Below are 20,357 nucleotides of genomic sequence, written 5' to 3' on the forward strand. Positions count from 1 at the left end.
GTTCCTGCTCCTTCATCCTTCTTGCCTCAGGATATGCATGGACATTGCAGTCTGCACAAGCAGCTGCTACAGTTTTGCCGAACTTGGAAATAAAATGGGAGAAGCAGTCTTGGCTTTCTGTCACAGGATACCCATAACAAAGCTGTTCCTCATCACATTACCCACTGTGCTGCTTCTCATTAAAAACAGTGCCTCACACTCTCACAACAATAAAATTTCTACACCACTCAAAGCAATTGTGGTCAGCTCTGAGGGCTATGACACAAGAAGGACATGGGCAAACCTGTGGGAGCAAGTCTAGAGGAGGGCCGTCACAATGCTCTGGGAGCTGGAGAGTCTCTCCTATGAAGACAGGAGAGGCTTGTTGACAAACCAACTTGAAGACAAGTTGGGCTTGCTCAGCCTGGAGAAGAAAGGCTCCAGGGAGACCTAGCATGCTGCCTTCTAGTACCTACAGGGGGTCCATGAGAAAGCTGGAGAGGGACAGGACATAGGGGAATGGCTTTAACAGAAGGGAGATTTAGATCAGCTATAAGGAGTAAGTTCTTCACTGTGAGGGTGGTGAGACACTGGCACAGGCTGCCCAGAGAAGCTGTGGCTGACCCATCCCTGGCAGTGTTCGAGGCCAGGTTGGATGGGGCTTTGAGCAATCTGGTCTAGTGCATGGTGTCTCCGTCCACGGTCGGGGCGGTGGAACTGGATGATCTTTAAGGTTCCTTCCAACCCAAACCATTTTGTGACTCCATGATTTTAGGCCTATATTATTCTCTAAGGCAACATTCCATTCCCCCGTTTGAAACTAGTCTAGCTAGCGTTCATGATGTGAACTTTGCACTTGTGAAGTTTGTTTTCTTTTAACCTATATGCGTGTGTAAAAACATGTATTTTTAATATATAAAAACCATTATGTACCACAAACAATGCAGTTATTACCTACATAAATATACTAGAAGGCTGGCTCTTCTGTGTTTTACAAAACACCAAAGCTGTGACAAAGTTGTACAGCTAGTGAAAAGGGTTCCTCAAATGGATTAAAAAAATAATGAACAACTGTACCACCTTGAACAGTATAAACAGGAGCATCTAAGTACCGATATCTAGGACAGTTCAAAGTTTAAAGGAGCTAAACAAGTTAATGTGCCTGTGATCATGACGAATGTTGGAAACATATAAATGTACGTACTCCCGAGTTTAACTGTAACAGTATCTGAGGCAAGTGAATTCAGTCTTCTCCTTCCCCAAAAGCCACCTCTCAGACAAACTAAAACAATAATAAAGGGAATAAATTCATGAGAATATTGGCTGGACTCCTTTAAGTATTACAGACTCACTGTGGGACTTAAGTCATTCTCTCTGTTAATCCTCTTCATGTTTCTTCAACTGTTAGTTCCACTTAACACACTGTCATTTGTTCACACAAAACAGGATTTTTTTAAAGTGTTCTCAATTCAGCACGAATGATTAAATCTTTACTTCAAAGCCAGGGGTTGTGCTCAGTAACAGAAAATACTTGAATATCTCCGTGTAATTTACAGCAGCATGGTATTTCAGGCATGCTTGCTGAGTGTCTGGAAAGAATTCCAAATATCACAACAGTGGTAGCCTCCCTAACCTAACCCAATCCATTCTTGTAGGGTAACTCAGCAGCAGAAGCCATCTTTGTGCTCAGTGGTTTTCACAAGAGAGATCGGCTGCTCTAGGGACTTCTGCTAGGCTGTGAACAGGGTTTTTCAGGACTTAATTTCCACTACATGCATAAATATCTCATGAGGTTTAAAAGGACAAAGAGCAAAAACACCACTCATACAACCTCAGGAAATATCACCAGGTTAGCAGGTAGCCTAGCTTGTGCTGCACAGTGACTGACTCTTGTACAGTAATTTCCAACTGTGTACACACAGTGAAAGGGTTGTAATGAAGGCTACCATGTACCAGCTGTCCAGAGGTGCTCCCAGATACATGGTCACCGAGCAGAATGGTGCCAGCTGGCAGAGTTTTAAAGCATCCCTCCAGGGTGGTGAATCCATTGAGGTCTGTACCTGGCAGAAAACTGATAAGGGAATGGGGGAGCTGGAACAGGGTTTCTGGTGGCCTTGTCTCTCCTGTATTTTACAAAGACAGCTGAGCAGAACAAAGAAGCCATGTCTGTGAGTCTGCTCATACAATGGTTGCACTGCCACAGACAAGGAACTTAAGGGACTCTGCTTCAGACTTAAGCTTTTAGCACAAACCTCAGAAAAGTCAATAGGACATTTTTTAATTTTTTTTCCCCTTCTCCCTTTCTTTTGGCACTATCTGATTTTGGTTTTTAACACTCTTCCCATATGAACTGTATTGGTGAGATACACATCATCAGGATTGGTTATATCCCAGACTTTCAATAAAAACAGTGGTGTAAATGACATACTTGTCTTTGCCACGATGTTCCTTAGAGGCCTAGTTCCAGAGATGCACAAGAAAAGTTTAATTTTCCTGATAAAAACATGTTCTCAAAGTACAATTCCTTATCCTGCTTACTTAAAAATTGGAGATGCTGCATGTAAAAAGAAAAGCCTCTCTAGTTTTCTGGTCTATCTTTGCATGTTGTGTTAATATCACCACCTTTAAAAATGAAATTGCAATGCCATACCCAATAAGGAATCCATACCAATCTTGTCCACTGCATACAACGTTTCATATTGGAGAGGAGCTAATTTCCTTCTTTAAAAATAACTTTCAATGTTTGACCATACTGATGCATCCCCTAAAACTCAAGCACAAAGACTGAAACAGTTCTTAATCATAAATCCCACCATTACAAAAACCAAACAAAAACCTCCAGTGCCTGAAAGTCATGCATTTGCCAGTACCTGATATGAGGAGCTAGGAATTCCAGATGAAGGATTAAATGGGCAGCCACTGTAATTTTCCGAGTGATTCTTTCTGCAGGAAGCTCTTGTGACAGTAAATCAAACTGGTGACACAGACTTCCTTACAGCTGCTGCCACTCAATGCACACTCAACTGCAGAGTAGTAGATCTTCAAATAAAAACTCTAGCAAGAAGCCAATGTACATCAGTGCAGAAGCAGAGCACGTGATAACCCTTAGGACACAGTTTGAAGTGACTTGGGCCACAACAAATGTCAATTCCAGAGAAGCATTCATTTGACCTGTGAGTAAATGTCGGTACATTGAAGACATTATGACTACAGCTTGCTGGCAGACACCACTATACAACAGTTGAGCCCTTTGTGTGGTAATTTATCTGTACCCATGAAAGAATCTACTACCACATAAAAACAAGTCTGCAATTTCATGAAAGGGCAACAGCAATATTTCAGGCTAATGACTTGAGGTTAGGCTGTACAGCAGCTAGGTGCGTGGGAAACTGATCCCCCCCCCCCATGTGTGATAAAGAGGAGTCACAAAACAAGCATTGAGCTAGAAATAAATCATTTATTTTAAAACAATACAGGTTAATAAATAGATTAGTTATCAGAAAACTTAATAAATAGCCTTTTATAATTTACACAAGGCAAATACAACATGCCTATAACTATTACTTAAAAAGCAAAGAGAGTAAGCTTGACTTGTAAGCCGTTAACAAATCTATATATACATTATTTGGAAGCTAATAAAATAAACCATTTTTATGTAATCCGTAGTAACTATATTGCAATAGCATTGAAGCAACCAAACCTGACACTGTATGTTTGTTGCCAACCACCTTTTCCCCATATCCCATTAGAACTATTTTTACATTCCAGAGGAAAAAAACCAAGGGGGGGGGGGGCAGGAGGGAGAGAAAGTTCCACAGTTTAAAAAGGAAAATACCCCTTTTGTGTAATATTTTCCGCTCTGTAGAGCAACTGTCATGGGAAGGGTGGGGGGGCGGGGGGGGAGCAACACCCAGCACAACAGAAAGATAAAACCCAAAACTTATTTGCAGGTTTCAAGAAGGATTTCTTAATCTGTAACATTTCAACACTGTTGTTTGAAATACTTGGGCACTAGTAGTAGTAACTGTTGACATAATTGGTGCCTAGCATGGTACACACTAAAATTCTGCATCACTTAAGTGCGTATTTAGTAGCACCAAGGAGTTACTACTAAGACTAATCTCTGTAAAGAAAAGATAACAGGTAATAGATGAACATTTGCTTTAACAGTAAAAGTTCAGCAGTTACACCATCTCAAGACAACTGAGGAAGATCTGTAGTATTTTTGATGGTTTATATTTATGAAACAAGAAGGTTAGAGGGGTACAACATGCAAACAACTGCCCATCTGAGCACCCCATATTTATTAACTGCAAATCTTTCTTAAATACAAGCCCTCTATTTTTTTAAATGAAAAGGAAACCTAAACCTCAGTTTCTAGCGTTTCAACAAATTAATCCAGTGTTTTCAATTTTCAGTGCTAGTTACTTCAGAAAAATACGTGTGTTCAATATAAACCAAGATCATTAATAGGAAGCATACTTGTCAAGCTGTGATATGACAGGTTCTTATTAATGTTAGTTGCAGCTCACTAATAAATAGGCTCTATTTACACACACACAGTCCAGTCCTGGAAAGTCAGCACAGCAGATAACTTGTTTTGAGATTTTTCTTCTTTACATAAGTATTTAAGGTGTAACAAATCTTTTTTTTTTTTTTTTTTCCTTGGTGGTATCAAAAAGGTTTCTATTCTCCTACTGAACATTTGAGGGATTTTTGTGTTTGACACCTAATAAAGACTGTGACTGACACATGTAAATCCTCCATACACTGAAGGGATAATGATCAAAGAGCTATCTTCAAGTGAGTACCAAGTAAATATGTTTGACTGGTATAACAGAAGCCAGACATACGGAGTGGAACGCCTTTCATATGGATTTGGCCTTAATTCAGATGCATCCCACCACTGTGATGAGTCCACTTTTTGTATGCATAGCCTCTCCCACTTCTACTTTGGAGTCAAAACTGAAGTATCTGGCTCATAGCTATTGACAGATGCAATGCAAAGAGAACGTGAAAGGAGCAGACCCATGAGGGACACCAAAGCTCAGGAGACAACTATGCACATTTGCTCCCTGAGATGATGAACTCGTATCTGTCTTATGCAAAGTACTTACTTGTCAAAAGGTAGAGGGAAAAAAAAAGGAGGAAACAGATAAAATTCAACTTCAACAGTGCCTCTTTTTAAATCAGAAAATCAACAGGACTAAAAACGGTCGGACATTAGAATAAGGAGAGCACGAATGGAGGAGGGAAGAATCATGCCGACAGTGACAATGGAAAGTGGTAATACATTTCTAAGTTAAAACTTAACCAGATGCAGTACAGCAGAACGCAAAAGAACACTGCAACAAACTGAACAAAGTAGCAAAACTAAAGGTTTCAATTATTTAGCATTCATGATGTAAAAGGCTACAGATATGAATGATGCGCAAGGCCACAAGAATTTCTTTCACCTTATGTGCTGGCTTTTGACATCTCTGTTTTAAACAAAGTTAACTAGACATTTCTAGAAAGCTCAGCACAGATGAGGAGCAGCCAGGGAGAAAAACTTAGCAGACATTTACCAGCTGTAAGGATGGTCAGAGGACCACAGAACACGGCTGCTACTTTATTCTTACTCTGCATAGTGAGTGCCTGTCAAGTAAACTTGTGTGTGGTGCAGAAAATGGTGAGGTTTAAACAGGGCAGTAAAGTTATTTTGGATCCAATATTACTAATAATTTGCATATGCACCTAACATACTAGGATAGGCACTTTCTAAATAAATAAGAAGGAATTTCAAAACAGAAAAAGACAAACAAGTATGGCCAAAGGAGGATTAAGATGCAACCACAATCATTTCCATTCTGACCTAAAGATTTTCACAGAAGTCTTCCAAGATTAAAGGCTAGTACAAAACCAACGTGCAACTCATGAACTCTGAATCTGAATTTTGAAAAGGCAACTTGATTGCTTCAGAAAACGGCTAACATTGTTTTAAAAAGTAGGTCACTACAGGTCTCACAAACTATATACAGTTCCAATCAGAAAAAAAAGTGAATCAATATGACAAAACCTAACTGCCTGCTGAGAACCAAGATACCATCCTCCAACCAGTAACTTGACAGAGGTTACTTTTATCCTGCTTTCATAGTCCCAGTTTCCCTCATCTACAATTCTCAGACTTTCTAGAAACCACACACAAGATATGAAAATCCATGAAGCTGGCCCTTTCACTGCTAGCGCTACCTTATTTCACCAAGATACCCAGCTTCATTGCTGACCTAGAACAACATACGTTTCTGCTAACTCAGAGTCATTCCCCTGCAATCTGGAGTTATAAAACAAGCTTCCAAGTAACAGTGGGGCTCCTACTCCCTCAGAGGAGTCCCTTTGGAATACCAGATGTTTAGGAGTCACTGTTCATGATTATTGCTGCCATTAGAAGAGCTTATACCATTCCTTTTAAAATAAAACGGAGGCTGAGTTTTGACATTAATTCAGGTCAAAAAGACATCCTGAGAGTGAGCAGTGTACCTCCCCATCAATCAACATCCACGTTCCCGTCAGCCATCTGCAAAGCTACATTCATCATTCCTTGATAAAGTGTCACGGACTTTTTCAAATACTGTCTTGTAAACACGTTGGGTTTTTTGTTGTTGTTTGTTTCAAGAACATTCTGAACTACGGATGTTGAGTTCCACTGTACCCATCCATTGCTGTAATTAAGTGGAAAACAACATTCATCACTTTTCAAGCTTTCCTCACAAGTTTTTGACTCGTGATGTTTTAACTACCAAATAGAACATGAAAATTAACTACTTTTTTTTTTCTTTGGCATATCAATATTCTCTAAATGGTTTAATCTGAACAGTTCAGAGCTTAAGGTCTCTGTGCTACTTGTCAAAATATTACAGCTGAACTGTTCACACAGGTCTGAATTACTGGATCTGATTACTGGATTTCCCTGTTGGTTATCTGAAACTTAGCTCTCGGAATGCCTATGCCTTTTCAGTCTTTAATGCCCTTTTCCCACGTTAAAGAAAGGGTCAGAGCATCTTTTTTCAGCTATGAGATACCTCATGCTCATCTCAAATTTCTTTTTTTTGTGGTCCCTGCATATTAGTTGCTTCACAAAACCTTTTCCTATATTTAGTCACTTAACTAAAATAAAGGTATGCTAGATTGCTTTAAGGAGTCTGCCTGTAGATTACCTCTTCCCATTAGGACTATGGTTTTTTCAGAAGCTGTCAAGGCATCTGAGGGTTTTAGTTCAGGTTGGTAAATTGTTCCGAAAACGTGTGGCGGCTTCTGGGTGCTTTATGTGCTCAGAATTTAAATACAGTCCAATATTATAGACAGTAGAACTGAATTATTAAACTAGCATAGGCCATCTGAAACAAATACATTCACATTTACGCAGTAGTTTTGGATTACAAAGGCACTGATATAGTTCTGAGCTGTTTACGAATAAGCCACCATATAGGCAATGAATCTGTGCATCATTTCCACATCCTTCACAGTCTTTCTGTTGGCTCCCAATTAAAAACTCTCAGATGAATGTGGTATGTCTTAATGCACATAAGTTACAAAGAAAAATGCATACCTGGACACTACCATCAGATGATAAGTAATTAGTGAAAGATTTTTAAGGGTCCACTGCTCTGTATAAGAATTCAGTTTAAAACTCCCAAATGTTTTCACTGCCTGGCAGACCAAGTTGTGAAGACAGTCACTAAAAAGGACACATCTGCAGTCCCTGGTTCAACCAACATTTGTCTCAGAATTCAAAGCCTTGACAGTGAACACATTGCTATATTGAGACAAACAAGTTGTTGTACTCCCTTCTTCCCTTTCCCCCATATTTTAAGGTATACACCACTCATGAAAGGTGTCAGATTGAGTGCATTAGAAACTGATGTTCTCTGCCCACAGAAACAGTACCTCAGAAGCCACAACACAAGCTTTCACACACAGGTCTGTCAGAATATCACCAGATCTTTTCTGATAACATTACCTTTTACAGTAAGGAAACACATCAGTCTCTATGCTGACTCAATCAGTGGTTCCAATTAAGGTCATTTATTGTGTTGACTAGGGTACATGGATAACTGTTCCTTTGAAACTGGATGGAGGCCTCCCATTCATTTCACGTAGGCCACCAAGTTTGTCAGAGGATAGCTACCAACCTGAATCACATTTGAATCAGTGACCTAGAAATGAAAGGCTCTGCATCTTTCCCTGAGCCATCCAGTTTCCCCTCAAAAAATGTTTTAATCTGTCTTCATGTTAGGTTTATTTAAATCCCCGATATTGAAGTTGAATTCCTTGAAGACTTGTATAAGAACAATTCCAATAGACACTGTGGTGAATCCACAAGCCATTCCCAAGAAATCTACCACTCCTACATTACTCCATTCCCTAAAAAGGATAGCTGAAGCCAGCAGGACTAGGCTGGTAAACACAACATAGTAGATGGCACCAAATACAGAGGAGTCAAAACATTCTAGTGCCTTATTGATGTATCTGAACTGAATGATAATGCTACATCCTAATACTGCCAGAAGTACCAGACAGAGGTACAGAGCCCTTTGACTTGAGGGGTTATTGTGAAAGATATCTTGAGCAGCCAGCCCAATGCCTTTTGTGCTGGGAACAGTAAAACTGCCCAACAGAGAGCAAATACTGATGTAAACCATGATATTAGTAGGTCCATGAGCTGGAGCTATCCAGAAGATAAGCAGGAGAAGCATTAGCAGCACTACGCAGAGATAACCCACGAAAACTGGAAAACAAAAAGAAAATAAGATAATAGTAAGGTGCAAACTCTTGAAGTTTTAAAGATTTTAGCAGGCAAATCAAAATTGAATATAGATCCAAATAAATCACTGAGCTTTTAGAGATGTTGGGGGTGTCTGCAACTGATGATGTTGTCATGTTCTTCAGGTAAAACAAACAAATATGTAGTAAAATAGTGTTGCACATCTCAGCTGGATTTAAGATGGCTTTTTTTATTTTATCCTGTCTTCCACCCAGACTATTCTCCTTAAGGCTTCTATGACAGACAGCAGTGATAACACCTCATTCATAATCAGTTCACTAATGCATGGTGTGTGGATGCAGCAAAGAACTTAAACATAGAGTTAGATCCCATTAAGGTGAACAAGTTGCTTATGTACAGTTGGAAGAACCAGGATGCCATATCATTTACATTATAGCACCAGTTCAGAGATTAGAGTGGTGAGAAACATTTAATGCTTTACAGTTTTAAAGAAATGTATTTCCAGTTCATTTTGGATAGACTGAAATGGAAAATTTAGACCAGGGTATTTGTTTTCTTTTCTTTCTTTGCAAATTTTTTGGATACCTGATGTTATTAGGCTCGAGTTTCTCTCACCTAAAGCAATTAAAGGAAATAACAATAGCTGGCAGTTTAGCTCTTATGCAAGAAAAATAGAAGTGGGTCTGGCATTAGTAAGTGTGCTCCAGCAGCTACTGGGGCTTCACATTCTCTGTGAGACAGAACAGGCATTTCAGCATATTTCTCAACAGCCTATTTCTACACACCTTCATTGTGCAAAGAAATCTGCTTGGCACATAACTGGCATCTAATATAAACTTTTAATAAGAAAAAAAAAAGCAAACCAGCAAACCCATGCAGAATTAAAGAACAAAAGACTATTGGTATTTTTTGTTTTGTATAAAGCAAATTGAGATCCTAAAATTATACTTTTCATCTCTAAATAGCAAGATACATTTTTTTCACAATTTTAGAAAACTACAAGTTGAAATGCCTGTTTTTCTGAGCTTGCTGTGTAGGATGGTGTTTTCAAAAGTACCCACATTTTCCGTTCTGTACACATGTATCAATAAATGTGACGAGTTTCAAGTACAGCAAGGCATAGTTTTCCTGTATAAAAGCTGTACTGGGATGCCTCTGACATGTCATGGTTTCTTCAAAAGTCAGTTTTTCTATCTGGAAGAAGTGGTAAATCTCTTCCTCCTGTGTGCTCCTGACCAGCCTTACAAAACCATTATGAGTTAATAAAAGAATAAAGTACCTGGATTTGTAAGCTTCTCTTCAAGCTCAGCCTGAGTCGTTACACTCTCAGACTTTGGGGAATGGATGATGAGAACAACAGACCCAGCACAGCTCAGCAAACACCCCAGCTTGCCAAGAATGTTCAGTTTTTCTTTCAGTAAGTAAGAAGCTAAAATAGACCTTTCACAAAGAGGAAGAAAATTAGAAGTTTGACTACATCCTGTTAATAATGCTGTAACCGTATGTGCCACATGAATTTCCCTCTTAAAGGAATAGTATCAAATAGTATCAAATGTTGGTGGACCTTTGACCAAACACTGACATATCCTCAAAATTAATTTGACTTATCTTAAGAAAGATTCACCCAGTTACAGTCTTACTTATCCTTGATGTCTCATCTTGGGGGGAAAAAAACCCCAAAATAATACTCCCTCCTCTCTTCCCCCAAATCCCAACGTATCCAACACAAAAAACAACCCAAACAAAACCACAAAAACCCCAACACCTCAAAAACCACCACCACATGACCCCCTCCAAAAAAACCTGCAAACCATAGATCTGTCACCCAAGGCAGGTATCTACCCATTAACAATTTGGTGAGCTGTCACGAAGCCCCGTTTTATAGGTGCTACATAGTCAGGAGATAAAAGTGACTTGGTTACAAAGATCACAGGGCTCGGCTCAGGCACATGGCTGACCAAAATACACAAAATTATGTGACAAAGGATAAAATAATAGATGGTAAGTAAAGCACCATCAGCGTGCTTCATAGTGTATAAAACTAAAGACAACTACGAAGCCTGTACAATGCAATACTCTCTACTACTACACTGGTCATCTACTTCTACACTCTGAAGCAGATGACCAGTGCAGTCAGATACACAATTCAGAAGGCAAAAGAATAATCTGGAGGCAACACAAAGATTCATTTTCAAAGAATTGTACTTTTTTCACTGGAGCAGTTTCACAGCTGTAGTTTAGCTATTTCACAAAACATTTAGCTGCATATTAAACTCCTTAAACTCACTGCCTTTTTTGTTTCCCCACCCTCCCCCGTGAACATAACATTCAAGAAGCTGGGGGCATGTGTATGCAAGGGACTCCCTTGCTTCAGGAAAGAGGCCAAATCCAATTAAATGACAATCAGCATCAATAAACACACGTGGGCTGTGGATAGCAAGGGAGAGAAAGAATGTGGGACAAAAGGAAAGATCTACATAGTAAGGGAACTGTGACTAAGAGAATAGGCAGAAAAGTCCAGAATATAACATAGTGAAGGGAGGAGGTGAAAAAAAAACGTGTTTATCTGTTCCAGACCATAGTGATTGTTAAAGCAGAAGATACTCAGGAACCAGTCTTCACCACTGCCTTCCCCCTACCCCTGACCTCCACCGCTTTGCCTAGGAAAACGGGAATAGGTTACATTATAAAACATCACTAACAGTCATAAGCCTTACATGTCAGTGGACCTCCAGTGACCAGAGTCTATCTGACATTTCATAAAATAGTAACAGCATTCAGATTAAGAGCAAGAAAAGCAAACTCTTACCCAAATGGAACACCAAGAGCTCCCAAGGGCGTCACTAGCACAGTTGGGACTGCGGTGTATGCCAAGAAATTCCCTATTTGACCAAGAGCCACTGTGAAGAGAACCAGAAGTAAGTTTTAAATCCCTTTGTAAAAAGAAGCAATGAAAACTTACCCAATGCTGTTTGGGAAAGATGACCTAACTGGAAACCAGATGTTACAGATTTGCTTAGCTCTGATAATGTTGAACTTGAGCAATATGGATGGAATTTTTCTGTATTTTTCAATTACTTTTTAATATAGGGTTTATATTTGCCACACAAGAAGGGCACAGTAAAGTCTCATTTGCAGCTTTTCTTAGTTGAATATAAATAAGAAACAACAATGGCTTACACTCAAATATCTCAATATTATACTCAACTACTTAAATAAGGAGGACTAAAAGTATATATAATCCATGATTTCATCTTTGGAACATGCATATATGTAACACAAATGCACTTGGTTATAGTCCCTAACAGCAGTGTTACCTTTTGAATAGAAAATAAGGAGAATACTGAGGAAAGGAATACACTAATGAAATACTAAGCACAGGCTTAAGGACTCTTCAATACACAATAGACCATATTAAATTTTCACAATGCTATATAACACCAAAAGTAATTCCTGACCAATGTAAAAAGAACAGATCCCTGACAAGTCACAGTAACAGCCTCACAATCTTATTATTTTCTTTCTCCCAATGAAAGCAAATTCCAAGATGTACCTCACTATTGCACATCACAGCTGCAATAAACAACTCATGCGTTTGAGTTCTCAGCTGAAAGAGAAAAGCTGGATGGTTTTGCAAGTGCTGGCAGTTTATAATAGATCAACACGATGCTCACATAGTTACAGGGGCTGTGGTAACTAGCAAGACCCTTGAGATTCAACACAAATTACATACAGCTCAAATTCCCAGTTGATAGCAAGAGCCATTAACAGCATTTAAAAATATTTCAAGAATCCAAGCTGTCTTTATGCTCAGGCTGGCATTGCCCTCAGCTATCAAATGTTGTTACCATCATCCTGCCTCTACACCTGCGAAGCACTGTGCAAGCATTAATTAATTTACCAAATTAGCTCCCATTATCAGTAGCGCTGAAGACCTGTGTAACCTACAGGAAACAAAGGAGACAAACAAACTTACAAAACTGCAGAGTGTGGCAAAATCACACTAATTCAATTCTCTGAGGCCGTCTCTATGTGCAGGACTGAGCCAGAGAGGTTAATGAGCAGCATTTCTAGAGCAGAGAGTCAGTCATGGTCTTCCTGCCCTTGGGAACAGAGTAACTCAGCTGTCAGCCTCTGGCTTGGTTTTCTGCAGACATATGTGGCAACTCTGGCATTATCTTCAAGGCATCTAAAGGATCTGGGCCAGATCTTGCAGAGGACACGGCATAGCTGGCACACCATGTGTCTGCAGATTATATATACTTCCAAGTGACTCTGACAAAAAGTTGCTTTTTGGTTTTGGAGGTCCAGTGCCTTAACTTCCTGTTGGAAGAACCCTAACACATAGCACCAACACTGAGGTCTCTAAAGCTTCAAACTGCATGTACTGTAAGGCAACTGATCTTACCAGAGGTTTTCAGTATCACCACAGATTAATACTAACAGTCTCTCACCATTACACGTGATAGACTGGGGCTAATTAAAACCAATTGAAAAAAAAGAAGAAAGATTCTCAGTAACTGTTACCATCTACCTGATGTTGAGACCTTTGCTGCCAACCTATACAGTCCCCTCTGGATAGAAATTCCTATCCAGATATGTCAGTACTGTAAGTCAAGGCATGGCTTCAGTTCTTGAAGACACACTAAGCTTTAAACTTCATAAAGGAGTACCAGTATTCCTGAAGCTATTGCAACACAAAACTTGATGCACACTGACATGTCTACATCAGCAAGAAGACAGGAGTAACCAGGAGCACATGTCTGCTCTACACGTCAGGAGCTTTATTTCAGACTAACTTCTGCCTGCTCCCATAGGCTGAAAATCTGTTTGCAGCTGGTGTGCATTAGGTATGTTCAGCCCAGTTTCATCTTAAAGTCAAGTTTAGGAGCTCCAACAATGCTCTACAACATGAAATAAAGCCCAGCCTGTGGAGATAAACAGGAGATTTGCTTGGTAAGTTTATTCCCCATCTGCAATAAAACACTAGCGTAGATGCAGCCACTATAAAAATCAGTCACATCTAAACTGCCATCAAAACCTGCACTGAAACTAATTAATTAGCCAATTAATTGGTTTAGTGCTCACTGAAATACCTGTGCACATGCTACAATCATTCTTTTGACTATAGCATAAGAAAAAATCCCTAGCAAAATCTGTAGCCTTTCCTTTGCAGTCTTCAGTAATCCAGTGGATCCCAAGGCCCCAAAATCGCTAGGTAGTGTTATGCTGAGTCAGCATTCTGACACAGAAATTCTTGTTCACCATCGGAACAAATATTGTGAAAACAAGTTGGTAGAGTTTATGTGGGTTTTGTTAGTCATCCAGACTCCAAATTCCCTGCCAGAGAAAACCATGTCAGCTGTTACAATTTTACCCAGATAACTGGGGATATTGCTAATTCCCTGAGCACTGCCTTTCTCTGCATCCCAGAGATGTCTATCTAGCCCTTGATGTTGCTGTTCATGACTCTGTTGCAATTCTGAACCTATATGCTATCCTTAAGCAATTCTTCCCTTGATTCCTTTGTAAACTTACTGAGACTTTGTTTTGAAATACCTGCACCTGGCTACTGGACAAAAGCCAACTGATACCATTCCCTTCAGCTGTTTGTCTTCACGCAATTCAGTCAGCTCTTGTAAGCATGAAATCGTTTTCTCTGATTCACCACGATAAACTCATGTAATAAAACCTCTCTTATTTTAACTCCTTCTGCTCAGAGATTCAAGATGGGAGCCTCACAAGATAAACAACAGTGATCAATGCACAGATCTATTGCTCCTATTTGCAGTAGTAGTAATCCTGGCAGAGGAGGAAGTTGAAAGAACTACTTAAACTCAGGTTAAATTAGCTGAGGATTTTCCTCTGAAGCTCTGCTGGCTTCTATACTTGCTATGAACTTTGTCCTTCAACATATCAATCTGCTTCCTTTCCTTTTGCATTGCTTGAAGACAATAAAAACAGAGATTTCCCTTGCTGTGACAAAATCAGGGGCAAAATTGGACCCATACATTTTTCAGAAACAGCATCAGAACACTTCCAAGTAATTCACAAAAGGCTGGATTGGAGTCTAAACTGGAGTATGATTTTAAGCTCATGGGTAGGAGTAGGGCTGAAATGCTAGATGAGAAAGCTAGCTGCTCCCTATGCTCAGGATTCACATTAGAGAGTGAGCTTAGTGTGAGCCAAGTTTCCAAAGATAAGAGTAAAATTACACTGATCTCATATCAGAACCACACAAGGCTTCACATTAATCTTGTGGATTAAAAGCAAAACTGAAACTGTATCTGTTGAACTAGAAATCAAAAGGACTTTATTTTTTAATTAATCAAGGCTGGCAAAGTGCTTTCTGATCTAAAAAATAACATATGCTCAACGAGCCCTTTTGTGCAGAGTGACATTCTCTTATACAGCTTTGACTTTTATTAGAAACTCAGAAGACCAGCTCAATCAAGAGGCACAAACAGTGCAGGAACCCAGAGTCAGAGCAGTGTGTGGCTGTGCCCTGGGTTTAGCAGTAGCAGTCTTTTTTCTCCTTCTTGGTAGCTGGTGCAGTGCTGTGTTTTGACTTTCGGGCTGGGAACAAAGCTGATAAAAATGATGTTTTGGTTTGGCCAAGGACTCTGTGAGCCTCATGCTCTGCCAGGGAGGAGGGAAGCAGGGAGGAAGCAGAGACAGGACACCTGACCCAAACTGACCAAAGAGGTATTCCATACCACAGCACGTCATGCCCAGGATGTAACTGGGAGTTACCCGGAAGGGCTAGGGGGACTGCAGGGTTGGAGGAGGTATCGGTCGGTGCTTGGTCGGGCTGGGGGGGCAAGTTATCGGTCACCTGGTGCTGAGGTGCTGTATGCTCTTCCCTTGTTATTTCCTTTATCGTTACTATTATTGGTGGTAGCAGTAGTGATCTGTGTTATACCTTAGTTACTAAACTCTTCTTATCTCAACCCATGGGAGTTGCATTTATTTCTGATTCTCCTCTCTGTCCTTCCAGGAGCAGGGGGAGGGCAAGGGGGGATTGGGTGAACAAGCTGGCTGGCTGGGGTTAAACCACGAAATGCTGCCAAGGGCTGCAAGTACCAAACAGTTCAGAAATATGGAAAGCTGTCTGACTCAGGTTTGTCCCAGCTCTTTGCCTTCTCAAACACTGTAAGCCACAGTAGCCAGAGTGAGAGTTTACTAAAGGTGGGGTATTTCTGAAGGATAGGAATTTTATGACAAATGAGCATGAGAGTCAAGATGAGAACCCAGATCTCCTGATGTCTTGTTTCACCATCTAAGTGTAACTTGTGTCAATAAAAATTACCTTTAAAAATACTTACTTGCAATAGTGCCAGACCACCATACTATATCAGTTAAGTACGAAGTACCTGGAAGAGGAAGTACAGGAAGATATATTAGGAAAATATGAATTTGCAATATTGGAACTACAAAACAACGATTTCAACAGTCTCAACTGTTAATGACCTTCATCTTAACCCCATTCTTCAATGCAACTGAGTGTGAGTAAATAAAGAGAGTGTGCTCAGCTTTGATCTAAGCATCAGATTGTCCTAAGGCAATATATTAATCAGAAGTTCCTATGTGGTGCTAAACACGGTGTTACATACAAGAGCAAAATGTCAACAGATACTTCTGAGGATGACATTTAAACGTACAGATTAGAACCGATACTAGGGACCAGGAAACCTATGAAACAAAACATTATTTGGATCAATTAATTCACTAATATAATCTCAGTAAAATTATATGGAAGAAACTGTAGCAGGCAAATCGCTTTGGTACAGTTTTGGCAGTACTGATCCTCCTGCATTTGAGGACTACAAAGTGCTATGACTGAAGCCTCTGAATTCCTGACACACTACCCATTTCAAAGAGAGGAGTAAAAACTCTGGATCATCCCTGAGTGCCTCCCAAGCTCAAGGAGGATTATTTTCGTCGTCAGATTACAGGCTTCTGCCTTGGGATGCGCCAGGGGAGCCAGTGCCCAGCGTTTTGTAAGTTCTGCTTCTGTAGAACATCAAGGCTAATGACCACTTACTAAACTAAAGCCTGGCCTCTGCCGGGTGCCACCTTGGCATCATGCTATGCTCTCATGTTCTGCTCCTCTTTCTAGCAATTCAGCTCTGTATTTATTTGTGAAGACGCTCGCTCAAGAGCTGCTGGAACAATACTCTGAAATCCCGAAAAACAAAAGAAAAACACAGTAATCCATAACTCTTGAGATGTATAGAATATTAAGCATTTGGAAATCACACTATATAATTGAAATGAGATTGAAAGTGACTAATGAAGATGGCCAGCTTTAGAGTGGGAGTAATAATTTTCTACTTTTGTTACTGTATATATAATAAAAACATTGTTGGGGGCACAAATTATAGAAAATATTGACTCAAGTGAGGTAACTTTGCAAAACATTTGTCACCCACTGCTGTTGCTAACTGAGCCAGGATTACTAATCGCATTGATACTACATTGATTCAATAGAGAAGACAGAAAAGACTTGAAGTGCCTCCTTGTAAATTATGCAACACCTACTGAAGCCAATGGAAAAAAAAGACATCATCTGACACTACCTTGGGCTCACACCTTTGGCCATCAGATTCGAGGCAGGATCTCACTACTTCACAACATTAAAGAGAGAGAAACCTGGGGTATTGCCTGGATGTCTCCACACTGAGCACAGCCATAGGAAATACTACAGATTGCTCAGCAAGATACACAAATAAACATCAGTAATATCTTCAAAACAGGATGCTTTAGAGCTGCCAGCACTGGGAAGGCAGGCAGGCACACGCCTGTCACTCACTTAACCCAGTGCTGTACTGAAAGCTCTTCAGGGATGATTAGACCCAGCTACACTGCAAAATGGAAACTTCCTCCAACTGCCCTGGGATGGAAAGCCGTTCCTTTCTCTCGAGGCTTCTCACTGCTTACCTTACAAAACAATATTTGTATTTATGATGCAAATGTGATCTCTCTGTGGACAATAAAATTGGATTACAGCCATCTCGGAGGGAAAGACTGTGCTCCCACAACAGTACTTTGGCTGAGGCCCTTTACTGTAAGGTCATTGCAGGAAAGACAAAAACTTGTTAGCTCAGGCTGACAGCTGGTAGTAATGTAGTTTCAAGCTTGCTCTACAAGCTGGATACAGTGGGCACTGGAAATGCACTGCTGTTCTAACACCTCAAAGACATGCATAGAATCGTGTATCTGTGTGTATTTACATACACACAGATACAGAGAAAATACCTAGCATGTCCTGGTCACTAACAAGGATTTTTCATAAGGAAGAGTTCCCAGAACCTGTGGGCACGTGTTCACATGCACAGACACCACCTACAAATCAAACGGTTATTAACCATATAAATACAATTAAAAGGCCTCATGCAACCTGCATTTAGAGTGTTCCCCTCACATAAATGCATGACATTAAGAACAAATAAATACATTGCATTTTTCCATACTCAAAGCATCAAGATGCAACTAGCAAAGGCTATTTGGGAGTTACATGCTTTGGAGAAGCTCAAATTTCAGAATAAAAAACAGATGATCTTTACAGTCCATGAATTTATAGCTTCATTTTGGCGATACTGTCTAGGCAGCACAGTAAGTTCCTGAATATGTTCATCTTGGGAAACAATAATGAGTTATGGGATTTCTGCATGAAAAATAAAAGAACTGATTTCATATTATTGCTGTGCCTTTCTTCTCTACAAAAGGAAACCGCCACGTGACTGATGTAACTTGCCATGTGTGTGTCCGTGTGGAAGAGCTAGAATAAACAACTGACAAGCCGTGCTGGTGCTGCTCATGGCAAGAAACTAGTTCAGCCAGAGAAATGGGTAGAAAAGTCCCACAAGTACCTGAAAATGCCGCAAGAGAAACCTGTGTACGGACACACTCGCATACACACGAGTCCCGCTGTTGTGTTACAGCGAGATGAAGACCAGTCAGCTGGCCATACATCCATCGGGAAGCTGTTGCTGCTCTGTCCACGTTAATATACCCTCACAGCCCTCCACCTGCCGCCCCCTCCGTAATTTATCATCACATCCCTCACGCCGATCGCGCTCCAGTCGCCGACCTCTGATGCCAAACACGCTTAAGGTGACAAACTGAGGCCGGCTCCCCTGGTCCAGCGCCTGGACGGTGCCCCCTGCTGCAGGGGTCTGCCACGACCCGGGAGTGCCTCACCCCGCATCGTCCGTCCCCCCCAACCCTTCCTCGCCCGGGTCGGCCGCGCCGCAGCGAGGGGCAACCGCGGCCCTTCCGCGGGGGCTGCCCGGGTGCCAGGGGCGGGAGCGGCCTTCGGGGAGGTGCCGGGGACGATGCTCCGGGGCAGAGGGGGAGAGGGAGGCTGTGGAGTGAGACTCCGAATCAGGAGCCACCGCCGCAGCACCGGACCCCTACCTCTCCCGCGGGCCCGCACGATCCCCTTCTTCTGCAGGACGAAGGTGGAGCCGTTCACCAGGCTGGAGACCACGGCCACGCTCAAGCCCAGCGACACGGCGGCAGGGCCGGGGCTCTGCGCTGCCCCATCGCCCGCTGCCGCACCGACCGCCATCCGCATCGCCCCGCCGACAGAGCTTCTGCCACCGCGGCTACCCGGGCCCAGCGCACCCGGCCACGGCTCTGCGCCGGACCCGCCCCGCCCTGCCCTGCGCTGCGCTGCGCCGCGCCGGGGGCGGCTCCGGCTCCGGGCGGGCGGCGGCGGCAACCGCGGCTCCTGGCACCCGTCCCGCGCGGGGCCGGCAGCAGGATGACGTCATAGCAACGGCATCGCTGTCCCCTACACCCCCCCCAACCCAATCTCCACTCTGACGTCACGGCTCTGTGCTGCCCTTCTCCGCGCTGGCACCGCGGGGGGACAGGCGGAACCGCGCAGCGCTTTGGGGTGCGGGGAGAGGGGTCGGAGCGGGTCTTCGGCGTGGGGAAATACGGAGCAGAAGCTGCGGTCCCCGCGGGAGGGAGCTGCGAGCGTCCGTGGGCAGGGGAACAGGGGAGGTGTGCAGAGGGATGCGGGGGGACGAGGGGACGGGGGGAGACGTGCAGGAGGATGCGGGAGGACAGGAGGGTGCAGCAGAACACAGGGATGCAGGTGGACAGGGGGACGAGGGTAGATGTGCAGAGGAACGAGGATTGGGCCAGGGTTTCCGGCTGGGAGCAGTGCTCCTCTCCGCCGCTCTCGTTTTCCTCGGGTTTGGGCGGGGGGTCCAGGATGCCACTGCGGCTCCAGCCACGGCCTGGATCTGCGGCTCTCCATCCGCCCCGGCACGGGGTCATCGCTCGCTTTTTGAGAAAACAGTCTCTCAAAGCATGAAGCGCTGAGCTGAAAGCAATCTTGCTTGCTAGGCAGAAATACTTTCTAGCCCATATTTCATTGCAGTTCTTAACCATTCCCAGATATGCGTTGAAGTAAATCAATCCATAACAACATCCATTGAAGGAAATGGGATATGGTACCTTGGCTTACTGTAAATGACAGTGGATGTTTTTGTCATTTGTAACTATTTGGCATAGTTCTTAGTATAAATTTTAACATTCCCAGGAAATAGGAGTTTAGAGAAGAAGCAAACTCCTGAAAATGTTTCTCTTGTTAGCATAT

At 42.1% G+C, this 20,357-nt stretch overlaps 1 protein-coding gene across 1 annotated transcript; it reads right to left on the minus strand.

Moving 5' to 3' along the window:
• Nucleotides 1-4,211: 4,211 nt before the first annotated feature.
• Nucleotides 4,212-19,536, minus strand: NIPA1 (NIPA magnesium transporter 1). Its single transcript, XM_061377869.1, is given in 7 exon segments — nt 4,212-8,746; nt 10,023-10,183; nt 11,553-11,643; nt 16,069-16,116; nt 19,163-19,331; nt 19,334-19,402; nt 19,405-19,536. Coding segments are annotated over 7 exon segments (1,167 nt in total). The 5' UTR covers nt 19,522-19,536; the 3' UTR covers nt 4,212-8,234.
• Between the last annotated feature and the right edge of the window lie 821 nt (nt 19,537-20,357).

The sequence above is a fragment of the Neopsephotus bourkii genome, unplaced genomic scaffold, assembly GCF_033783945.1.
Source record: "Neopsephotus bourkii isolate Nb327-2 ecotype Australia unplaced genomic scaffold, CSIRO-AGI_Nbou_v1 NB_1760, whole genome shotgun sequence".
Lineage (NCBI taxonomy): Eukaryota > Metazoa > Chordata > Aves > Psittaciformes > Psittacidae > Neopsephotus > Neopsephotus bourkii.